Below are 18,927 nucleotides of genomic sequence, written 5' to 3'. Positions count from 1 at the left end.
CAAGTACTATTCCCCTTCTTTGAACTAGTTTGTTATTCTAAGTTAATTTGAGTTAGTTAAGTAGTTGTTAATTGTTATTTAGAGTAGTTAGAGATAAGGCAAGTCCCTGCGGGGACTTCAAGCCGCCAGGCTATGATGCGGTCGCTGGGATTCAAGCCATGTGCCTCCTGCGGGAAGGCCTTCCTACTCAGCGACCCCACGACCGTTGCCTTAAGTGCTTGGGGGAAGCACACAGAAAAGTGTAAGATCTGCAGGGCTTTTAAACCGAGGACTCAGAAGGATTGAGAGATCCGGTTGAAAGCCCTTCTGATGTAGGCAGTGCTCTGTCCGGCATCCAAGCCGGCCCGCTCCACCTCGGCACCAAGCATGACCTCAGTGCAGAGCGCACTGCCGGCACTGGCCTCGACTTGGCACTGCGCAGCATTACCGGCACCAAAGAGGAAGAAGCAGCGCGTGGAGCGTGGACACTCCCCTGCGCCGTCGGTACAGGCAGGGTCGAGTGTGGAGATGCACCGGCCATGGCACGTTGAGTCTTCTCCAGTGCCTGCATCTCCGGTCAGGGAGCCTCCCCTGATTCCTAGGAGTGGGAGAATGCCCCTGCCGATGCTGTCGACACCGGAGGCTTTTCAGGCGGCAAGAGCCTTGTTGGCCTTGCCTGCGCTACCTCCGCCCACCCCTCTGCCGAGGGAGATGGGGCTGGTGTCATGGGGGAAACCTGAGTTGGGTCCCCTTGAAGGGAGGTGGAGATCCCCAGTACGGGGAGGAAGACCTCCTGCTGGACAGCCTCTGGGGGTAGAGTAGAGCCACTCTCCCAGCGGTTACTCCAGGTCGACGTCATCGAGCCGACCTGCACTGGCATGGGACGTGGAGTCTCCCTCTCTGGCGCCAGCGTCGATCCCTGGCACCGGAGGCAACGCATGCCAGGAAGTGGCACCGGCCGAGGTCTGCCAGGAGGTGCTCAGACAGTTCCAGATCCCCAGCACTGAGGAGTTCGCCTGCACCAAGGTGGCGCAGAACCCAGTCACCATCAAAGGGCCCGGCCTCGTGCAGTCCACAATGCGGAACCTGGTTGCCGAAGTCCGGCTCAGCACTGAGGAGTTTGGAGTGGCACCAACCTTGGTCACTGAAGGCGTCTGCAGAGCCACAAGGCAAGTGGCACCGGAAATCATTGGTATTGAGACGACACTCCGGTACCTCTAGCTCTTTGGAGCTCACCTCCGTTCGTTGGCACCGCTCACAGCGATGGAGGCAGTCCTCATCGTCCTCCAGGTTGGAGGCATCGAGAGGGCGGTCCCTGGCATAGAAGGGTGCCTGTGACCAAGGATGGACATGGCACCACCGGTCCAGTGGCTTGGGGTCTCCCAGGGGGGACAGTTGTTGGGACAGCCGATGCCCCCACAAAGCCTCACATCCTGTGGCACAGTCAGCCCCGGTTTGGCCCCAGGGTCAATGGCCGCAACAGTGGCCTTATTGTGCCCCTTGGGGTATGCAGATGGGGCTGGGACCCCAATCCTTTATGTCATCGGGGGTGCAGTCCATACCTCTGGCACAGGAGAGGGCCCATAGACACCACCCCTTGGACGGGGAGTTGGACCCCATGGAGGGACCCTCAACGGGTGCAACCCTTCGCCAGGAGGGGGCGCACACACAGGACATGCCTCGAAAGTCTTCCTCCTCCTCCCCAGATGAGGCAGTCTCCTGGGACCACTTGGCACCACTGGAGGATTTCAGGGCACACCAGGAGCTGCTCAAGAGCATGGCCTCCAACTTGGGGCTGGAGGTGAAGGAGTTAGAAGAGGCCGAAGATAGCCTCTTTAATGTGCTGGCGGCGCCTGCCTCAGCGAGAGTAGCTCTTCCAGTCCATGAAAGACCCGTTAAGTTTGTAAAGGCCCTGTGGCAAGCCCCTTCCTTGGTCACCCCTACGTCAAGGGTGACCGAGAAAAAATATAATATCCCAGCTGAAGGGTTTGAGTATTTGTTCACTCACCCCACCCCGGGAACCCTGGTAGCGAGACAGGCAAGGTCAGCCAGGGTCCACTCCCAAAAACAAAGACAGTAAGAAGCTGGACTTGGTTGGGAGAAAGGTTTATTCCACGGCAAGCCTGCAGTTCAGGATTGCCAACCATCAGGCCCTCCTGGGTAGATATAATTTCAACCTGTGGGACTCCCTCAGGCAGTTCGCTGAGGCCCTGCCCCAGGACCAGGCTGCGGACTTTACCATCATTGTGGAGGAAGGAACCACAGTGGCTAGGGCAGTGCTCCAGACGTCCTGTGATGCTGCTGACTCAGCGGGCAGGGCCATAGCTTGCGCCATCTGCATGAGAAGGTGCTCGTGGCTGCAATCCTCGGGCCTGGCCCAGGAGGTGCAGCAGTCTATTCAGGACCTCCCCTTTGACGGGTCGGCCCTATTCTCTGACCAGACCAAAGCAAAGTTGCATGGTCTGAAGGACTCCAGGGCCATGCCTTGCTCCCTGGACCTGTACATACCCCAGTTTTCCAGGCATCAGTTGCGGCCCTAGGTGCAGCAGCAGCCAAGGCCCCTGCCTAGGCCTTTCTGACCCTATAGCAACAGGGATAGGAATAGGGGGTTTAGAAGGAGAAATCAGCCCCCCAGCTCATCCTCATCTCCCCAGCAAGGGCCCCTCAGGAGATAGGGCAACCAGAGGAGACAATTTTGATTGTGTGCCTGAGGGTGGCGCCCCGACTGCTCTCCTGGATCCGCCTCATCCCTTTCTGAACAGGTTAAGGCCCTTCTACCCTGGATGGGCAAAGATCACTTTGGACTGTTGTCCTTGAGATAGTCTCTGGGGTCTATGCCCTACACTTTACATCTACCCCCCAACAACCCTCCCCCTCCATCCCTCCTCAGGGACCCCTCTCATGAGCAACTCTTCTTGCAGGAGATGGACACCCTCCTCAACATAGGAGCAGTGGAAATGATCCCCCAAAGTAGAAGGGGGAAGGGGTTTTATTCGAGATACTTCCTCATTCCCAAGGCGAAGGGGGGTCTGAGACCCATATTGGACCTGTGTCGTCTAAACAAATAGGTCAAACGACTCAGGTTTCGCATGGTCTCCCTAGCCTCCATAATCCCTTCCCTGGATCCAGGAGACTGGTATGCCGTCCTCAATCTCAAGGACGCATACTTTCATGTGTCTATCCTCCCTAGCCACAGGCGTTTTTTCCATTTCACGGTGGCTGGCTCCCACTACCAGTTTACAGCCCTACCCTTTGGCCTATCTTCTGCTCCAAGGGTGTTCAGCAAGTGCATGGCGGTAGTGGTTGCCCACTTGAGATGAAAGGGTGTGCAAATTTTTCCTTACCTGAACGATTGGCTGATCAAGGGCAGGTCCAGTCCCAAGTGCAGGAGAGCGTGACCCTCACGTGCTCCACATGCAGCAGGCTGAGACTGCTCATAAATGAGCAGAAATCCACACTAACCCTAGTGCAATGCATAGAATTAATTGGGGCCACCCTGGATGCTTCCCAGGCCAGAGCCTTCCTGCCTCAGCCATGTTTTGAGGCGATGGTCTCTATCATCTCCCAACTGCACCGATGCCCCACGACAACAGCCAGGCACTGCCTACAGCTGTTAGGCCACATCGCGGGCTGCACATACTTGGTAAGACTAGCTAACCTGAGGCTCAGACCACTTCAGGCATGGTTGGCCTCTGTATATGTGCCGAGCAGACACCCATTGAACCGGGTGGTCACAGTTCTCCCGCCCGTCTTAGCCTCCCTAAACTGGTGGCGAACTTCCAGGGCAGTGATGAAGGGTGTTCCATTCAGGGAACTGGTCCCGTTGGTCACCCTAATTTCCGATGCGTGGGACATAGGATGTGGAGCCCACATCAGTGCCAACCTAGGCACTCAGGAGCTCTGGTCGGGGGAGGAGAGGCACCTGCATATCAACATGAAGGAGCTGAAGGCCATTCGCTTGGCATGCAAGGTGTTCTTCCGATTCCTGACAGGCAGAGCGGTACAGGTGCTGATGGACAACACCTCAGCCATATTTTACATAAACAGGCAGAGGGGAGCGTGCTGCTCAGGCCTCTGTGAGGAAGCTATCCATCTGTGGGACTTTGCCGTGAGGCATGATTTCCACTTGACTGCCTCTCATCTCCCAGGAGTGAGGAACGACGAGGCGGATCACCTCAGCAGGTCGTTTCTACCCCGCCACGACTGGTCATTGCACCCAGAGGTGGTGGCTATGATCTTGCAGAAGTGGGGTGTTCCCCAACTGGACCTATTCGCGTTGGCCTGGAACATGGAGTGTCCGAGGTTCTGCTCGCTTCGTGGTCATGAGACTGGGTGGATTTCTGACACATTCCTCATGGACTGGACGGGGACCCTCATGTATGTGTTTCTGCCCATTCTGCTCCTGCCCAAGGTCCTGCTGAAAATAAAGAGGGACAGGGCAGACGTTATACTCATTGCTCCAGCCTGGCTGAGACAACACTGGTTCAGCATGCTGCTGGACCTTTCGATCGCCCCACCCTTGGAGCTCCCGAGGCAGCACAACCTTCTATCCCAGGACCATGGTTGCCTGTTGCATCCGGACCTGGACTCTGCACCTCACGGCCTGGGGTATTGACGGAGGGAGGGAGAGCCTGCTCGGTGCAGGTCCAACAAGTCCTGCTTGGCAGCAGGAAACCTGCTAGACAGGTCATGTATCGGGCTAAGTGGAAACAGTTTACCTCTTGGGCGGAGTCCTGGGGCATTCCACCCAGCCTCTCACCTGTACAGGCGATCCTGGAGTACCTGCTCCAGCTAAAGCTCCAGGGTCTGGCACTGGCCTCGCTGAAGGTTCACCTGGTGGCCATTTTGGCCTTCCATCAGCCCTAGAGGGGAGATCCCTGTTCTCCCACCCCACGTCGGTCAGGTTCCTCAAGGGGGTGGAGAGGCTTTATCTGCAGGTCCATGACCTGGTGCATCCCTGGGACCTCAACCTGGTCCTCTCGAGACTCACAGGGCCCCCTTTGAACCCATGGCTTCATGCCCGCTACTCATGCTTTCATGGAAGGTAGCATTCCTGGTGGCCATTATCTCAGCTAGGAGAGTCTCCGAGATTAGGGCCTTGACCTCGAAGCCCCATTATTCAGTATTCTGTAAGGATATGGTGCAGTTGAGGTCTCATCCAGCCTTCCTGCCCAAGGTAGTTTACCAATTTCATTGTAATCAAGATATTTTTCTCTCCGTGTTTTTTTTCCCCAAACCGCACGGTTCGGAAGAGGAGAGGAGATGGCATTCCCTGGACGTGAGTCGAGCCCAGGCCTTCTACATCGAGTGTACAAAGCCGTTCCGGAAATCGACGCAGCTCTTTGTCGCAATGGCCAACCAGATGAAAGACTCACCTGTCTCCACCCAGCGCATTTCCTCGTGGATTACATCGTGCATCAAGTTCTGCTACAAACAGGTGAGGATGCCGCTTCCAGGAACCATCACAGCACACTCAGCCAGAGTTCACACCTTGTCTACGGCCTTCCTGGAGAGAGTGCCCCTGCAGGACATCTGCAAAGCCACCACCTGGTCGTCAGTGCATACCTTCATGTCCCACTACGCCATCGTCCAGCAGGTGAGAGAGGACGCGGGATTTAGCAGAGCAGTGCTGAGGGCAGCTCACCGGTAACTCTGATTCACCTCCAAGGTATTGCTTGTTAGTCACCTATAGTGGAATGGACATGAGCAAGCACTTGAAGAAGAAAACAAGGTTACTTACCAGTAACTGATGTTTTTTGAGTTGTGTTGCTCATGTCCATTCCACAACCCACCCCCTGTCCCCACTGCCGGAGTTGCAGAAAGTCAGGACTGAGGGGGCGTAGGGCTGGCGGCGCCTCATATACTGCGGCATGTGTGCGGGACTCCAGGGGGCACCGGAGTCGGCCCTATGGGATCTGCTAAGGGGAGAAAGGTTCTGGGAACTGCACGGTGGCATGCACTCACCTATAGTTGAATGGACATGAGCAACACATCTCGAAGAACATCAGTTACTGGTAAGTAACCTTGGTTTTTTTTTGTTCTGTCAGAATAGTGAAGGAATAAACTAGATTTGGTACCCCGTGTGTATTATACATGTAGAGGAACTTTCAAGGTTTGTTTGATAGTACTTAGTCTGAAAATTGTTTTGAACTGTCATTCATGCCCAGGAGAGGTCTTTTTTTTAAAGTAGCATTTGAGAAAAATAAAAGAACTTGACCTGAAGTAAAAAAAATGCAAAGAAGGAAAAACTACAAAGACACCATCTTTAAATCACTCTGTTGTACTCGAGTATTGCAGCTGCTAAAAGAATTATGCCATGACGTCTTCTACTTGGATGCTTTAGAACAATGAGTTATCATAAGTATTATGAAAGCTGTTATACCAATACACAATGGAGTAAATTAAGAATAAAGGTTCAACTTCAGCTTTGCATTTCACGGCTTTCATCAGTTCAAAATGAATCCTCAGCAGTTCGTAATGTTTTGAGCTGTGTCAGAATTCATAATATTTTATTGTATGTTATTGCCTGTGTTTTACATAGCAACTTTTATAAAACAACTTTTTTCCTCCTTAAAATTTGCAGTACTTCTTTACTGTTGTCTTTGGCCATGAAGGGCAGAAGCCACTGGAGCTCCGTTGTGAGGAAGAAAGTGATGGAGATGAATGGGTAGAAGCTATTCACCAAGCTAGGTATGAAACCTGCCTCTTAATTTATTCTAAACTCCACTTTTTATTCTAAAGAAGATATCAGAGATTTTAAATCTAAATATACACTCTCTAAAAAATAAGTAATTTATTTTAGACAAACGTATACTTGTATTCCCCAGGTGAGTTTGACTGAATAGCATGTTACATATGCACATTTTTAAAGGCACATGTGTTCTCTATCAAACAATCTGTGCTCTAGACAAAATTAGTTTCAGAAAACATCTTTTCTTAGGGAAAAATACTTAGCATTAATTAATTTCAAATGTAAGAGCTGCTTGGTCAGTCACTTGAAAGTTAGAAATAAGTGTTCTGTAGCCATAGAAAGGAGATAGTGAGCGACTCACAAAATGCACTCAGATATGAGGGAGCAATATTTATATAATAAATACATTTCAATAAATAAAATGCCAGACATAAAATTTAAATCCAAACTTTCCAGTGTGCAAAAAATGAAAGCCTTGCAGACCTGACTGTGTTACGACTTTCTACCACCCAGTACCCCTTCCCTCAGAAAATGGGTGAGAAAGATGAGGATTACAGCATAATGTGAAGATCAGCAAACTCGGGTGTTGGGAAGTGAGCTGTAGAGTTGAAGGCCCTTTGCTGAAACGCATTTGCTCCAGCCTCCTCCCTCATTTCAGCAATCTTTCCCGAATCCCTATCTTGATCTTCTAACCTATGCTTCCATCTAAATCACATTTATCAGATGTCTTATCAAATCTCTTTATTTTCTGGAGAACTTTTCAGGGATTCAATACTTTTATTCAATTCTGTCATTCTCACTCATATTATAAAAGTATAGAAGTGCTGCTCTTAAAATATAAAGCTGCTTTTTCCATGAAAGTTACAATTTCACTTTTCTTGTGTAGGTGTCCAAGCCAGAAGAATAATTGGTTGCAGCTTTTTGTATAAATTCTTCGCCTTCCTGTGACTTGACAGTTCAACACTTTAATATAACTTTCTTTTTAATGAGGATTTTTGGATATATGAGTTGTTAATTAATGACACACCAGCACAGTTTTGTAACTGAACCCCCTCAAATGGTTTCACTGTGAATGCTGTGGTACACCAGTCCTAGGTGCTTGGTAGCATGCTGGGTATACCACATGCTTAGATGCATGCTGTAGGTGCACCAAGATTTAGGCCCTTCAAACTCTAGACCTTGGTGGGTTCCCCATAACACTGAATCTGATGAGTAACGAAGGATGCGTTACTACGGTTGCCTAAAATAAACTCTGCACTTTTTCTAGGTATGATGGCTCTATGTCACATAAAAAGATAAGCACAAGTCCCAGTCCAACCCCCAAGGATGGTTTAGTCGAGGAGCATGAAGGTGGGACTCCTTTAACTTAGAGCAGGGATACTTGCTCGACGCCATCCCTCTCCAGAGAGTTCATGCACTGACTTGCAAATCCCTTGGCCAGAGTCCTGTCCTTTTATCTGGCATCTGTAGTCTCATTCAGGCCCATTGCCCCTTTGTTTGCAGCCCACTCTTGAATGTCCACTAGCTGTAGCTACCACTGGCCCCTTTGCCAGCCACCAGATGCTTCCCAGCCCAGCTCTCAGTACTTCAGTCCCAGCTCCTAAACTGCCTGGCCTCCTACTCCTGCTTCAGTACTTTGATATCACTTTCTTTTTAATGAGGATTTTTGGCTATATAGGTTATTAATTAATGGCACATCAGCACAGTATAAGTATCAGATAACCTGCTCCCTCTAGCCTCCAGTTCCCTACTGAGCCAGGTCCCCTCTGATCTCTGATTTTTACTTCTCTTCCCTGTGCTGGAGGGATTATGTAGCAATCTATTGGCTGGGAGTTAACATAGTGCCCAGTAAACAGTCAGCATAATTACAGCTGCAGTGTAAATCACCTTACTAAATAAATTTTGGTGAGCTAGCAACTCTAACTGCCGGGGTGCTGGAACAATTTGTATTGCGGAGGTGCTAAGAGCCATTGAACCAAAATATAAACCTCGTGTATGATGGAAACCACTTCAAATCAGGGAGTGCGGCAGCACCCCCAGCACCTATGCTACCATGTACACATTGGGGGTGGGAAGGGAGGGGATAGAAAAAAATCAAAAGATGGATCAAACATGTGAGATCTAAAAAACCCTCATGATTTTTGGGCGTCTGACTCATCATGCTTTTTGTGATGGGCAGAACCAAACCTAGCAGGTTCTTTTTGCTAGGGATTCAGATTCATTAGATTTACTTGGAGTTTCATGTTCACACATGCAACTTCACAATAAATCATGAGCTTCCCCCCTAATTCCCTCTCTTCTTAGTTTCTCCCTTTCTTAACAGGACCCAGGACTCAGCTTTCATTTAGAAGGCCTTCTTGGAGACAAGGGGAGGGAAGGTTCTTTCAAGGGCCTAAAACTTTTCTTTCCCTGATCAGATAATTTAATTAGGGGAAAGGGAGAAAAGCTAGCCTGTTCATACTCCAGTGTAGGCATCTTTTAGGAGAAGCCAGGTGGCCACTCCTCATATTTTTAATTTTAATGATGAAGGAAATGTTGCCTGGTTTGGGAATTGGTGCCATCATTTCTCACAGCCCTAGCCAGTATATAGGAGAAGTATCATAAATACACTTCAAAAGAGCAAACAATTTTCAGTCCTTTTTCACATGCTATATAGCGAAGTCCTTATTCCTTAATAGAGCGTGCCTTACAGGAGGATAGTGGAAGTCTAGACTGACAGATAACTCACTGTGGGGTGTGATCCTTCTGTGCCCAGGGCAGCCACCTGAGAATGCCAAGGTCATGGCAGGCTGTAAAAAGGAGAGCAGATTCTCCCAGCACTGGTGGGTGACACTGAAATCAGACTTCCCGACCAGCCACAAACTGCGCTTCTGTTTCCTCCAAACCAGTTATCAAGAAGCCAGTACACAAATACCCACAGCCCCCTTTACTGCATTCCAGTCTCTGACTCCCAATTGGCCACTAAGTCCAGTAAAGAGACCAGTTATTTAAACTCTATGCTCTTTACTAAAAAGGTTCCCTCTGACCCCAAAGGGTCAACCACAGTACCAGATCAATATGAGCTTGGATCTTACCTAAAATACCACGCTGCCAGCCAATCCTTTAGTAACTAAAACTAAAGGTTTATTATAAAAAGAAAGAAACAAACCATAAGAGAAATGTTAAAGGGTCAAAGCAAATCAGATACATACAATTGACTTGAAAGTCAATATATATCAGGTTTCTAATAGAATTGTGGAGTTTGCAGGCTTGTACAGTTCCTCTGGCATACATCCAGTATCTGGATGGGTCTTAGTCCTTCAGTTCAGTTGCAAGTGAATTGATCCAGAGGTAGGTATGTGTCTGTAGCTGAACAGGAACAAAAGACAAAATGGTTCCCCAGGCCACCGCCTTATATACCTCCTGTCCCTGGCGATGCTGTCTTGTGGAATTTTACAGGAATTAAAATGGAGTCCAGAGTCACATGGGCAAGTAGTCCAGAGTCACATGGGCAAGTCCTGGCAACTCCTCCTGGGCCCCTTGCACCTGGGAATGTCTTAATGGGCCATTAAGCAGGTTATTGTTTTGCAGCCATCATGTCTGGCCAGCACAATTTGAAATACAGATATCTCAAATATATCCATAACTTCCATTTCACATATAACACATGAACATAAACATTATCATCTTATTTAGCACATTATAGCCTTTCTAACAATACCTGACATGGCATATCCCACATGGATTATTATGATTTTGACATATAGATGTCAAACTATATAACAAATGTCTCCCCTTGTCCAGCCAGCGTGACAGGGTGAACCTAATTCTTTAAAAATATACAAGATAAAGTTCTTCTAGGCAATCCTTTAAAGGAGGGTGTTAACAGATAAGCCAAAAAAAATCTATATAGATATATATATATCACATTTTATAATCCAACTCTGAAATGTATATAGGTTGTGACCATAGCAACTGCTAACACTGTGTTCCTTTGTTTTGCTATTTAACATAACTTTGTGCTGAGGAGAAACTTAATTTTCTTTAATTCTTAATTGAACGAGTTCAATAGTAAAACTTTATGAAAGGGAATAATAGAAAATAGGGGATTTTTACTGATCCCCGTATATGTCTGTGTGCTCTAAAGCTATCCTTTCCATTGTTCAGGTTAATCCCCTTTTTTTCTTACATATAACAAACACAGCTGTCATGAAACATGGGAGGAGAAAAAAGGATTAGGCCCTAATTTTCCTCCACTTACAGGATCTTTTCATCATAGAATATTAGAGTTGGAAGAGACCTCAGGAGGTCATCTAGTCCAACCCCCTGCTCAAAACTCAGTGTAATTCCTTCTGATTAACATAAGTGTAATGGACAGAGAATTGGGATCTTAGTTATTTCTTCTATTTTATTTCAGACTCTTAACAGCTACAGATGCCTTTTGACACTTAAGAAGAAGATTGACTACTCTAGAGTCTGCAAAATAAAATTATTGAAAACTGAAAAATAAGTGCACTAATAGAGACTATTTTAAATGGCTTTATCTCATTTTAACTACTGTTCATTCCACTAATACTATATAGGATGTTTCCTGATTGATTTCCCTAGGAATACAATGTGATGATCCATATATTGTGATTTTAATTATTGAAAAAATGCCTGAAGCTGTTTGAATGGGTGTTATTGTTATCCTATCAAAAGTTACACTAATAATGATACAAAGTTTCAACATTTTTAATCCTTTTCATAATCCATTAGGAGAAAAAAATATCTTGTTTTATGATGGCTTTGGGAACGTCCTCCAATTAATTTAAATCTGAGCATGTTTTCCAAGTCAGCAACTTAATATAATAGCTGTATTCAGTGTTGGCCCCCTCTAATTCGTGATTCCATTAATTTGTATTGGATTGACAATTAATAAATATATAAAAAGAATAAAATCAGAGAATATGCATATTTTAAGTTTTTCTTTTTAAATTAAGACCCAAAATAAACTAAGAACAAGTATTCATTGTTAAATGATTTTGCAAAAAAGAAAAGTATAAAAATGAAAAGACGTTAGTCAAAATAACTTATTTCGTATTGCCCTTTCTACCCCAAAGCCTTTGCTGACATAAGAGCAGAAGGAAGTCATTTTGAGTGAGAGTTCATAGAGAGAAATAAATCATAATCCAGTAGAACAGGACATACTAAAGATTTAGTGCTCATTCATGCAAGATTTTGTGCAGTCTGGCTCTGGTCCAGCAAAATACTTAAGCATGTGCTCTCACTGACTTGAGTGGGACTATTCATATATTGATAGCCAAGCACATATCTGAGTTTTGTGTCTACCATATGGAGCCTATGTTGGCATAGCCACATAGAGACGGACAGAAGGACGTTTCTGTCAGTGCAGGAGTACCACCTTTTCAAACAAAGCACTCTTCTGTTGGCATAGCTATATCTACACTGGGGTTTTTGTCAGCATAGCTATGTTGGTCAGAGCTGTGGGTTTTTTTCGTGCTCTGCCTGATGTAGCTATTCCGATTTAACTTTTAAGTGAAGACCAAGCCTAAGTACTTTGGTCAATCAAGGCCAGAGTGCATAGCAGCTTGCAGAATCAAACTTTCTGCACATTTGTAGTACCTATTTAAGTGAGGTTAAATCACATGAAAAAAATAGTCAAGTGAAGAACTTGTGTAGGAAGAACTAATTTGAAAATATGACACCATGAAAATTCATATTGTCTTTACCCAGAAGATGAGTATGGTACTGCCAGTAACTGTTCTGGTCATGACATATGGTCTAGCTTAGATATACAGTCCCTTGACAGAAAATAATATGGAGCAGGAATAAACTGCTAACAAATGAGTTAAAGAAAAAGCAACATAGCATAATTTCTGGAATAATTTTAAAAATATTCTGTTATCTCAAACATGTTTAAAGAACAAAATATTAAAAATAAAAACCAAATTATTTAACTACAATAAATATGGAAAAAAATCCTCTTTCATGAGTAAGGGCATGTTGCCAGAGTGACATTTACAAATGGATAAAAGTAGTCCTGGAATGAAATTCCAAATACTGGTAAGTAGAAGATAAAAACAAAGCATTTAATGAAAAAATAATAATAAAATTCCTTGGCTTGTCCTAAATATAAGGAGCTCAGATAAATGACTCTGAGATTACCTCCCTCTCTGATGGGGCTAGAAGAAACCTGCAGTAATGATGATACATACACCTTATGTAAAAATACAGAATGTTAAAATATAATACACATTAGAGATTTGGCTCCTTTATGATTAAACTCTGAATTATATATTATGCAAAAGAAACACAATATTGTAAGATTCTTTTTCTCACCACAGAAGTTAAGTTTAGTTTGTCAATATTATGTAAGAAGCTTTGGCTTATTTACTAATTAACATTTTTCTCCCTAGTTACTCAGACATTCTGATTGAGAGGGAGGTCTTAATGCAGAAGTACATTCATTTAGTTCAAATTGTAGAGACAGAAAAGATTGCAGCCAATCAGCTTCGACATCAACTTGAAGATCAAGACACGGAAATTGAAAGACTTAAATCTGAGGTATTTGCCAGAATTAACATGCAATCACATTATTAAAGTGTCAATGATTTAGTATATTTTGATTACTTTGTTACCGCTATTGCATAATGTCCCTATTGTAATCTTTGTGGAAATATAATAATCAGTTTAGGAAAACACTCAATAGTCCCATTAAAAACACTAAGTCAAAACTTTCCTTTTAAAGCTAATTACTTAGTGATTATTTAGCTTATTCGGCTATCTTATTGGCACAGTATTTTAAAAGACCCATCACTTTGTGATTTGGATTCTGTTATTCATATTATTTACTATGTCTTAGCAGAATGCAGTTGAAATGCATTCCTGATAGAGTTCAGAAGAAACACTCCGTCTCTGGAGGAGGAAAAACTTCCTCATGCTATTTATGTTCTCTCTGGCTGGATCAGGGAGCATCCCTGTTTGGTTCCAGAAAGAGCTGTGTCCAGGCCTCCTCACCCAGAAGGATGTTTGTCATATTGTACAGCCTTAAGAGGCTCTTAGAAGATTCTTAAAAGAGAAAGAAGTCCTACATATTACATACTGTAACTGAACATTTCTAAGATCTTGACGAAAACATTAATGGTATTGTTTTTTTTGTCAGATTGTAGCTCTCAATAAAACTAAGGAACGAATGCGGCCTTATCAAGGCAATCAGGAAGATGAGGATCCAGATATAAAAAAAATTAAAAAGGTAAACTGTCATGTACCCTGTTTGGAGGGAGAAAATGTACCTGTGTATTTTACTATATTAGTTTTACTTTCATTGTTTCCTTGTTTGTTACATCCAAGTGCAAAACTGTTCATTTCACCCTGTTTATATCCAAACCAGTTAAGTCACAGCAGCTATTAACATTTCAGTTGTATGAAAGTAAACTAGTCAGTTACATATTACTTAATATAGTCATCTTTACTTAGAATCTTAGAAAATTAGGGTTGGAAGGGACCTCAGGAGGTCATCTAGTCCAACCCACTGCTCAAAGCAGCACCAACCCCAACTAAATCATACCGATGGGGTTTTGTCAAGCCGCACCTTAAAAACCTGTAAGGATGGAGATTCCACCACTTCCCTAGGTAACCCATTCCAGTACTTCACCACCCTCCTAGTGAAAAAGTTTTTCCTAATACCCAAACTAAACCTCCCCCATTGCAACTTGAGACCATTGCTCCTAGTTCTGTCATCTACTACCATGGAAAACAGCCTTCCTGGAACCCTCTTTCAGGTAGTTAAAGGCTGCTATCAAATTCTTCCTCATTCTTCTCTTCTGCATACTAACCAAGCTTAATTCCCTCACCCTCTCCTCATACGTCATGTGCTCCAGCCCCCTAATCATTTTTGTTGCCCTCCTCTGGACTCTCCAATTTGTCCATATCCTTTCTTTAGTTCCTATCCTTTAGTGGAGGGCCCAAAATTGGACACAATACTCCAAATGTGGCCTCACCAATGTTGAATAGACGGGAATAATCACTTCCTTTGATCTGCTGGCAGTGCTCCTAGTAATGCAGCCCAATATGCTGTTAGCCTTCTTGGTAATAAGGGCACACTGTTGACTCATATCCAGCTTTTTGTCCACTGTAACCCCCAGGTCCTTTTCTGCAGAACTGCTGCCTAGCCAGTCAGTCCCTAGTCTGTACCAGTGCATGGGATTCTTCCGTCCTAAGTGCAGGACTCGGCACTTGTCCTTGTTGAACCTCCAATTTTTCTAGGTCATTCTGTATCCTATTCCTAACCTCCAGGGTATCTACCACTCCCACCATCTTAGTGTCATCTGCAAACTTGCTGAGCGTGCAATCAATCCCATCCTCCAGATAATTAATGAAAATGTTGAACAAAACTGGCCTCAACCCCTGGGGCACTTTGCTTGTTACTGGTTGCCAACTAGACATCGAGCTGTTGATCACTACCTGTTGAGCCCGATGATCTAGCCAGCTTTCTATCCATCTTATGGTCCATTCATCCAACCCATACTTTCTTTAGCTTGCTGATAAGAATACTGTGAGAGACCGTATCAAAAGCTTTGCTAAAGTGAAGATATATCATGTTCACCACTTTCCCCACATCCACAGAGCCAGTCATCTCATAACAGAAGGCAATCAGGTTGGTTAGGCAGAACTTGCCCTTGGTAAATCCGTGCTGACTGTTACTGTTCACCTTCCTCTTTTTTAAATGCCTCAAAATGGATTATTTGAGGACCTGCTCCATGATTTTTCCAGGGACTGAGGTGAGGCTGACCAGTCTGTAGTTCCTTGGATCCTCCTCCTTCCCTTTTTGGAAGATGGGCACTATATTTGCCTTTTTCCAATCATCCGGGACTGCCCCCGATCACCACGAGTTTTCAGAGATAATGGCCAATGGCTCTGCAATCACATCAGCTAACTCCCTCAGCACCCTCAGATGCATAGCATCCGACCTATCGATTTGTGCATGTCCAGCCTTTCTAAATAGAACTGAACGTGTTCTTTTAGCACTGAGGGCTTCCCCATTCTGTGCTGCCCAGTGCAGTAGTCTGGGAGCTGACCTTGTCTGTGAAGAGAGAAGCAAAAAAAGCATTGAGTACTTCAGCTTTTTCCACATAATCTGTCACTAGGCCGCCTCCCCCATTTTGTAAAAAGCCCACTTTCCCCGACCTTCTTGTTGCTAACATACATGTAGAAACCCTTCTTGTTACCCTTCACATCCCTTGCTAGCTGCAACTCCAGTTATGCTTTGGCCTTCCTGATTTTACTCCTGCATGCTTGAGCAGTATCTTTATACTACTCCCTGGTCATCTGACCAAGCTTCCACTTCTTGTAAACTTCCTTTTTGTGTTTAAGCTCACCAGAAACTTCTTTATTGAGCCAAGCTGGTCGTCTGCCATATTTGCTATTCTTTCTGTACATCGGGATGGTTTGTTCCTGTGCCCTCAATAAGGTTTTTTTTAAAATACAGCCAGCTCACTTAGACTCCTTTCCCCCTCATATTATCCTCCCAAGGGATCCTGCCCATCAGCTCCCTGAGGGAGTCAAAGTCTGCTTTTCTGAAGTCCATGGTCTGTATTGTGCTGTTCTCCTTTCTTCCTTTTGTCAGGATCCTGAACTCTACCATCTCGTGGCCACTGCTGCCCAGTTACCACCTACTTCTACTTGCCCTACCAATTCTTCCCTGTTTGTGAGCAGCAGGTCAAGAGGAGCAGGGCCCCTAGTAGATTCCTCCAGCACTTGCACCAGGAAGTTGTCCGCATCACTCTGCAAAAACTTCCTGGCTCTGCTGTATGGCTCTTCCAGCAGATGTCAGGTTGATTTATGTCCCCCATGAGAACCAGATCCTGTGATCTGGAAATTTTTACTAAATGTATGAAGAAAGCCTCGTCTACTTCATCCTCCTGGTGGCCTTATCAGACTTGCTACAGCAATTTCATTTTTTGTCACCAACTTGCTACATAGATCTAATGTTGTCATGACTTTGGGGTGGTTAGGAACATTTGGACTCAAGCAATGAGCTATTTCCTTGGTGGTGAAAAAAAATGTGACTATTTTATTCACCATTTGTGCAATTCTTACGGAACATGATTTTGAAGAGGGTTGTTAGGTAGCAAAAATAGAGTACAGCTTATATCTCATACTGGAAGTAGTACACAACTTTTAAAAATTCAGAAAACAGTTGGATTTTATTTTTCAACTTCATCTTTTTGATTGTAATATTTTCAGGATGCTCTAGTCCAGCATTCAAATGGGCCTCAATTCAGTCTTTATTTGGACCTTGTAAACTTAGCATGTGAAACAAGTGCATGGAGAGGTAGTATCATTGCCTATGCATTCAGGTAACCATGCTCCAGAAATGTGCCTTTTGGGGTTATATGTACAAAATTTTACACACACGCACGCTTGCGTGCGCAAGTTATATTTTGAAAATTTGACTTGTATGTACTTACCACGCTCCACTAACTATACATCCTTTTTGTTATGACCTTTTTGTTATGTTTTTGTCATTCTGAAACAACAGAAAACCAGGGGAAAGAGAAAATTGTATCGATAGAAATAACATATAGAAGGGTATAGCATCTGAGCGTATGTTAAAAGGTACCAGTATATATGTGTGATACTTTTCCAATCTACTTTCTTTGAGCAAATTTTACTGAACAACTATAGAATTTTCTTTAATAAATGGATGTCTTTAAAATGTACATGCATGGCAATTATAGAGCAGAAGATCATTAGAGAATGCCAGGCCTTTGTGATTAACAAGGGAGTCTGCACAGCATATTTATATATTTTGAAACGAAGGTATTTGTAATACAAGCAGCTCTTGTCATGATGAAAAACTGGCTTAATTTCTTTGTTTGTTGTTAACTTTTTGAAAGTGCTTCTCATTACTTTCGTTGTTCTTTTGTATTTGATCAATTTTAGGTTCAGAGCTTTATGCGAGGATGGCTATGCAGAAGAAAATGGAAGACAATTGTCCAAGATTATATTTGTTCTCCTCATGCGGAAAGCATGAGAAAAAGAAACCAGATAGTTTTTAACATGGTCGAGGCTGAATCTGAATATGTGCATCAACTTTACGTTCTTGTAAACTGTTTTCTCAGGCCCTTAAGAATGGCTGCAAGTTCAAAGAAACCACCTATTAGTCACGATGATGTTAGTAGCATTTTCCTCAACAGGTATTTGATTTTTGTCCACTTCATCCTACTGTACTTTAATATACAATAGTAAAGTTGGTGGATCACATTTTGTCCTGACTTTTACCCCATGCAACCTCACTGGAGTAAACCATGTTTCCTGGGGGTATAAGTCAGGGCATGAACTATCCACCTGTTTTAAATTATACCTGTTAGACCTCTCTGCAGCCACACATTTTCCTTTTTCTTCTGCTGGAGGAGGGAAAGGACAACTATCCCTTTACAAGGCTGTTCCTGTGCACCAGGGAAGAAACTTCTCTCCCCCTTTCTTTTTTTTTTCTCCAGAGCTCTCAGGAAAGCAAGACAGGGTTTAGTGTGCTCACATAATCCTGGTATGCTGAATTTTGGGCATACCAGAGGTTCTTTAGGCAGGACAAAAGAAAATAAGGACAAAATTCGTACTTGCCTGTCTCTCCAGATCAGCTGCCCCTACAAATGATTCTTTGCACCAGGCAGCTTGATACTATAGCACCCAGATACTATGGTGACAAGTGCATGAAAAATGGACAGATGATCAAACTGAATGAGGAATGGGATTAGGTGTATGCCTTTCGTTATAGATGCAATATTGATATCTTGCAAGGTATTTATTGGAGTGCATGAGAGTGGCTATGATCAGTGAGCAACTCCAAGTTGGAAACAGTTGAGGCAATACTGCACAGTACTCCAGCTATTGCTAGTAACCTAGCTTTCTGGCTTTATTAATTCTGAGACCCAAGTGTTGTTCTGAGCCCTTTGAAACTCGCCCAGGCCATACTACTTGATCTTTCATGCTGATTTTCTTGTTCTGCGTGTTTCCTCCCTAATATCTGCAAGTCAAACAGCTGAATTTAAAAGAGGAAACCTTAATTAAGAGCAGTTTTGTTTGTGTTCTGAAAGGTTTCCTTTCCAGACCCCAAAGCACTGTCACATAATAGCTCTAGTGAGTTATAGTAACATCGCATAAGATGGACAGTTCTAAAGCTCACATTGAAGAGAAAAGCAATAAGGTATGCTGGCACCATGTAGACCTGAAAAACTAGAAAAAGCTGAATATTGCTTTCCATGTCTTCTGTGTTT

General features: G+C 44.4%; 1 protein-coding gene across 1 annotated transcript in view; it reads left to right on the top strand.

Annotated features, from left to right (window-relative positions):
• The window catches only part of RASGRF2 (Ras protein specific guanine nucleotide releasing factor 2), a 183,517-nt gene that overhangs the window by 49,618 nt on the left and 114,972 nt on the right, over positions 1 to 18,927 (top strand). Inside the window, exons 2-5 of the mRNA XM_067568794.1 lie at positions 6,563 to 6,669; positions 13,069 to 13,216; positions 13,815 to 13,904; positions 17,597 to 17,850. Coding sequence (XP_067424895.1) covers positions 6,563 to 6,669; positions 13,069 to 13,216; positions 13,815 to 13,904; positions 17,597 to 17,850 — 599 coding nt within the window. The remainder of the gene's footprint in view (positions 1 to 6,562; positions 6,670 to 13,068; positions 13,217 to 13,814; positions 13,905 to 17,596; positions 17,851 to 18,927) is intronic.

Source organism: Emydura macquarii, unplaced genomic scaffold (assembly GCF_026122565.2).
Source record: "Emydura macquarii macquarii isolate MOO-44397 ecotype Brisbane River unplaced genomic scaffold, CSIRO-AGI_Emac_v2 contig_2897, whole genome shotgun sequence".
Taxonomy (NCBI): domain Eukaryota; kingdom Metazoa; phylum Chordata; order Testudines; family Chelidae; genus Emydura; species Emydura macquarii.
Note: the sequence above shows the minus strand (reverse complement) of the source record. Positions and strands in the feature narration are given on the sequence as shown.